The sequence below is a fragment of the Micromesistius poutassou genome (genome assembly GCF_964030765.1).
Source record: "Micromesistius poutassou genome assembly, chromosome: 8".
NCBI lineage: Eukaryota > Metazoa > Chordata > Actinopteri > Gadiformes > Gadidae > Micromesistius > Micromesistius poutassou.
Window position 1 is genome coordinate 14448085 of NC_140278.1, and position 6000 is coordinate 14454084.

The window sequence follows — 6000 nt, forward strand, 5'->3', positions numbered from 1 at the left end:
ACACGCACTAATACCATGCACCACTGTGGTTCTCTTTGGCATCCTAAGTATAACATTGAGCTCTACTATAAACCTGTTCTTTTTTTGTATTTTTCCGGAAAAATAATAATAGTTCATATTGCTCTTCAGTTTTCAGTCCATTTCAGTCCCTGGTGCAGTGGAAGTGTCAATACCCCAAGACAGTTGATTTATTATTGTGCATATAGATCAGGTGTACATAACTTGTAAAAGCCTAATATTTGTGTTTGATTCAACAACAACGTGGGGCCATCGATGTTCCATCCCCACGGAGCCAGCAGACGTTCATGAAGGACAACAAACACAGACAGGTGTTCAGACACTGCCTCACACTGTTCTGATCTCCGCCTGAAATAGGCCTCAAGTCTTCGCTCTCTCTTTCATGCAGTATTTTTAGAGGACAGTTCATAGATTTTCCATACTCCAAAAATATGGAGGACGTAAGACGCCCGGTGTTTGTCGTGGCTGGCTGGTGTGCTAATCTTGTGCCTGTGTGAGTTCACAAGGAAGAACGAAGTGCATTGATTCATTGTTTGCTAGATACAGTAATATATCTATCTATATAGATAGATAGATTAACAAAACGATAAACAAAAATAAGATAAGATAAAGATAAGATAAGATAAGATAAACACAAAACGGTTGAGAGTGATCGTTAAGAGCAATTGTGTTAGCACATAAGGATGCATATACGTATAGACCCTAGCATTATAAATAGTGATCAACATAGACCATAGGCTGACAAAGTCAATGCCAGATTGGCCAGACTCCAGCAGCGTGAGCTCCGAGGCTAACGTCTGTTTAAATTGCCAACTATCTGCTGTAGCATAAGCTAACGAGATATCACCCATGTGTATAGAGACATATAGGCCACTGGATGACCCCAGGTCAACTGCGTAGGAAATGTTTCCCAGCCAGGGCCGCACTGTAGTCCTCATCAGAGCAGACAGTTGTGCTCCAGGTGGCTGGGCTGTTGTCAAAATGTAAAGAACTGGATTGTCCAGTGACATAAGCCTCCAGGAACGATGTTGCCCATAACCTCAGTCTACCCACTGGCAGTGGGTAGACTGAGGTTATGATATGAGAGTGAAAAGGGGGACGCACTGGCCCTAATCCGTGTGATGACGGACTGTCTCGATGAGGAACCAATTGTCTCGTCCTGTCCACATTAACAATAACAGCGCGAGGCACACATCATATACAATAAGAGGATTTCACCCCCCTCTCCCCCAAAACAAGGACGGCCCGTTTGTATTTGTGTATGTGTTTGCTCATGTGTGTGTGCGTGTGTGCGTGTACACATGCGTGTGTGCGTGTACACACCAGGGCGTTTGTCCACATGTATTTGCACATTTGCATTCAGATTTGCTTTTGAATCCATATTCCAGAAATCAATATTTCCAGGGGAATCTATTCACATACAAATTCCTATCACAATATATTTTAATTTGTGTGTGAGATTAACCTTCTCAACAGGGTAGAGAGAGTGAATGAGAAACAGCAACACGTAGGCCTATATGTGAATATCAAAGGGAGAAAGAGAGAGACAGACACAGTGTGAAACGTGATGTCTTGGGTGTAATCACAGTCTCACAATTTGTTTTGAGGAATAGTTGTACTCTAGAGGTGATTTGCAACTGTTTACATTATTTACATACTCAAATGCGGTCGTGGCCTACTTTTTACAAGCCATTGAACACATCTAGAATTCCTTTTTGTTTTAATCAAACACTGCCTGCCTCGCGTTAGTGTTTTTGTGCCAATGTAGCCTACCTTAATTCATGTACTTTTTTGTTTAATGTTTATTTTTTTTGCGGTTTACATTTCATTAGGCCGGCCTACTGAGATTGTGTAGATAGCTACTTTTATGTGCTGCGTATAGCGCTCTTATTAAATCTCTCTCTCTCTCTCTCTCTCTCTCTCTCTCTCTCTCTCTCTCTCTCTCTCTCTCCCTCTCTCCTTCTCCCTCTGTAGTTTTGTTTGGTCGAAGAATGCACGCGCCCCCTCGACCATCCTCACCCCGGAGGCTCGCGCGCACATTCACCAACACATCCGTTCATCTCGCGCCTCCCGCCCCCCACCCCCGCTCTCTCTCATCCTTGTCATTGTTTGTTTCTCTTGATTCTTATCAGTGTTTTGGAAACGTAGCATTGCGGTTTAACGATGTGAAATCCCCTAAACTTGATATCGCATTACACACCGAAGCCGCCCATGATGCCAAAAAGGCCCTTGGACGTCTTTATAGATGAGCTTTGTAAACGTATGAAGTAGTGAGCGGTCTTTGTTGTGTGGTAGTCGACGCTAAACATATGGTTGTCCTTTATCCATCTGGTGCTGGAGTGAGTCGGCGCACTAAAACAACGCGTGCACGTGTACGAGTAACGAGCGACTCTTTAACCAAAAATCGACAATAGTTTCATGGGATAGGGGGGCGAGGCGCGTGCGTCGCAGCAGCCAGCGTGCACACTCACGGTGGGACCCAGAAGTCTCCGAGATGAATAGATGATTATTCTAAAGGAGAAGAAAAGCGCTGGCTGAGGGAGGAGGGGCACGAGGGGGGCTTGGGAAGAGAGCGGGGGAGCGGGGGAAGGGGATTCGGGGTTGGACTGACAATCAACCCGCAGATGAGACCGTCGCGTTGTCCAGCAGGTCTCACTCCACCGTGTGTGTGTGTGTGTGTGTGTGTGTGTGTGTGTGTGTGTGTGTGTGTGTGTGTGTGTGTGTGTGTGTGTGTGTGTGTGTCCCGAGATCCCTCTCCTGAACTTCAATAGTGCCAAAAACAAGCACTAAATCCCAAACCAAAAAGCTGGTGTGAAGCTAGCTAGCTGCACGCTAGGAGGATCTACCCCCCTCCCCGCCCCCACTCCCAAACTCTGAACTACTACACACAAGTCGCGCGTCTCGCTGACGATGGCGCGCTGAGCAGCTGAGAGGAGCGCTGAAGTAGTAGCGAGGAGACCACCACTCGAGACCACCACACGACTATGGAGGAGCGCAGGGAGGCGGGAGTCTAGACGCGTTTATCACAACTGCAGGGTGAATCCATACATTAACACACCCGGACTATTACGCGTTTTTTAAGCCCGTTTGACTCGACAGGTCCCACGATTTATTTTTTATTTTTTTTAATCGGATTTCGTTCGTATCGCTTTTGCACGCAAGGATGCACGAAAAGGACGCGAGGTGTAGCCGGGGATGCTGGCCGCCGGCGCTGCTGCTGTCATGCGTCTTGGCTCTGCTGCTGGTCCCCCTGCCTGTCCGTGGTAAGACGAATTGTGCATTTCTTTGCAGAATTAGTATTATTTTTATGTAAACCAGGATCAATTAATTCATAATATTTATAGGCCTACATGCATCGTTTTACGATCGAGTTAAAGTCCCTTTCTTTAAAAGTCCCTTTCTCAACAAAGCGGGTCGGAGGAGCATCAAACATATCCTATACAATGCCCTGGCATTATTATTATTATTATTATGTTACTATTATGTGGCTTTGATTTGACAAGTTGTGTCTGCCGTAGTAAATCGGCGTCGTTGGATGAATTGCTTTTACGCGCATACCCTGATCCAAATGTGCGTACATAACCGCATCTAATTATTAAATCCCTTGCCTTCATTTGACACCCAGCTTTGACCCACTGTCACTGTTCTGTCCCCATCCGTGGAAGTGGGTAATCGTGGCGAGCCGATGCAGTAAACTCGCTCCCCCGAGGCTGCTCGCTGTCACTATGGCAATGATGGAGCCGAGGGGACACAATGGGGAGGATTACAGCCGGGGGTCCCTGATGAATAATGCATGAGGCGATCTGAAGAGACATTCTGATACACACAGTGCCTCGGCTTCTGGGGTAAAGAAACGGTCCAAAAACAAAATAAAATAAGACACACAGAAAGAGAGACATTTCTCGGCGTTTCTTTCCCCTTTGTCCTTTGGAATCACTGCGCAAAAATATCAAGTCCACATTTACTGAAGTGTGGTGAAATCAGGACCGCTGAACCGGCGGCTGCATCTCTTAATCAGTGCCGCGTCTCTCCGCTTGTGTTTAAGCAGTTATTCCTTTATTCAGCTTTCACCCCGCTGTTCACCACTGGCCACTGGTATGGTTTCTCTCATTGAGACAGAGTCATTTCCCATAATTTCCCCAAGCCGGTGTTTCTAGCACAACCAAACCTAACACACTCTATATGGACTTGCCCCGTTAATGTTTTACCCCCCTCTCTGCCGTCAGGATGAACACACGGGGTGGAAAACACAAACGGCAACTCGGGCACACGAAGGGGATTTATCTGGGTTGTTGATACTCCGGTTGAAATATAATTAAGCAAAAAAAAAATCTGGTCGCAGATGTAGTGCAGCTGCCTGCATCCGAATCAACCTTGGGCTACACTCCCCCTCCCTTCCCCCACCACATCTCATCGCCAGTCAAGTGTATAGCGACGGCTTGCCCTACATCCCAGAATTCAGCTTATAGACACACAGCCGAGCCGGGGCGGTTGTTACCGGGATTTGGTCCGCTCTCTCCGTGCGTCCATTTTTTATGTTCCGACCAGGTCTTTTTTTTTATTATGGGTGATATACAGTGACAGCCTCCCTTCCCCCCTTCCTCCTCCACTCCCCCCCCCCCCCCCCCCCCCCAGTGCACAGTTGGTGATCGCTGTATAAACTGGTTAATGGGTGTTGAGGGATTGTCCGGGGTAATTGGGACCAAGACTCGTTTACACGCACACGCGCACACACACGCACACACACACACACACACACACACACACACACACACACACACACACACACACACACACACACACACACACACACACACACACACACACGCAACACACAAACACGCCCTATCTACCTATCTATGTATCCATCTATCCTGCTGACAAACGGTCGGTTGACAGCGAGTTAATCTCCAAACCAAATCCCCCAGCCCAGCCGTTTAGTAATACACACACACACACACACACAGACACACACACACACACACACACACACACACACACACACACGCATATTAAAATGTTATTGCCTACAGTTTAACGGCGATGACGGATGCCATACGACTCATTTTAGACAACTTTTCCTCCTCCTCTTCTCTCCTCCTCTCTCCCTCATCCTCATCCTCCTCTTTGTGTCCATGGAAACTGCAGCTGCTATTGGTGGAGGAACAGTGTGTTCCCAACATGAGCAGCCTCCTTAATGTGTCCAGCAGGGACAGTTTCATGACGCCAACACTGGCTCCCATCTCTTACTCAGACCTGCTCAACCTTGAGTGGCTCTTCGATGACCTGTGCGAACCGTCTTTATCACAAAGTGTGTGTGTGTGTGTGTATATATGTGTGCCTGTTTTTATAGCTAAATTACAGGCCAGTATCTTCTGGTTAAAGTTGACACTTCTTCAGTGAGGTGTCCCAGCTCTGTGAACAGCATAGACTTAACTTGACATTGGTATTGGCAGCTGATGCACCTGTGCGTCGTTTCATAACAAGGATGGAATGGAACTCACAAATGGAGATGCTGTCGTCCACAGCGAGCTCATAGCCAAAGGTGGAGAACAAATTGAAGCATACAATCAAATCAACATCACATGACAAGACAAGACAAGAATTTCAATTCATAACAGTTACAGGAATCAGAGCACAAGATGGACAGGGTTTTCCAGTTCATTTATGAGCTGGAGTGCGGGATAGGAGTTGCGTCACAACAACATCAAAGTAGTCACTCATTTCCATTGGCTCTTCATGCGGCCACTGGTGCGTGAGCGCTCGCGGTGGCGCAGATGTTCAACCAAACTGCCCTGCGTTACTGGTTATATTGTTGCCGTGGCGACATGCAGGCATGCATCCAGCGCATCCCCGGCCAAGTGATATAGGTAACTACTCCACGATAACGTCCCCTTCAAAGCAAACTAGGTGCAGGGGAGATCATCTGTCTGCCTGAATGAGGGGTTCTGGTGAGAACAATGTGGTGTGCTTCTCACTTGT

The 6000-nt window shown here is 47.1% G+C and overlaps 1 protein-coding gene across 1 annotated transcript in view; it reads left to right on the forward strand.

Annotated features, from left to right (window-relative positions):
* Positions 1 to 3168: 3168 nt before the first annotated feature.
* The window catches only part of cspg5a (chondroitin sulfate proteoglycan 5a), a gene marked incomplete at its 3' end in the record, with an annotated part of 31276 nt that continues 28444 nt past the window's right edge, over positions 3169 to 6000 (forward strand). The window contains exon 1 of the mRNA XM_084471927.1: positions 3169 to 3281. Within this exon, the coding sequence (XP_084328053.1) occupies positions 3182 to 3281 (100 nt within the window). The 5' untranslated portion in view covers positions 3169 to 3181. The remainder of the gene's footprint in view (positions 3282 to 6000) is intronic.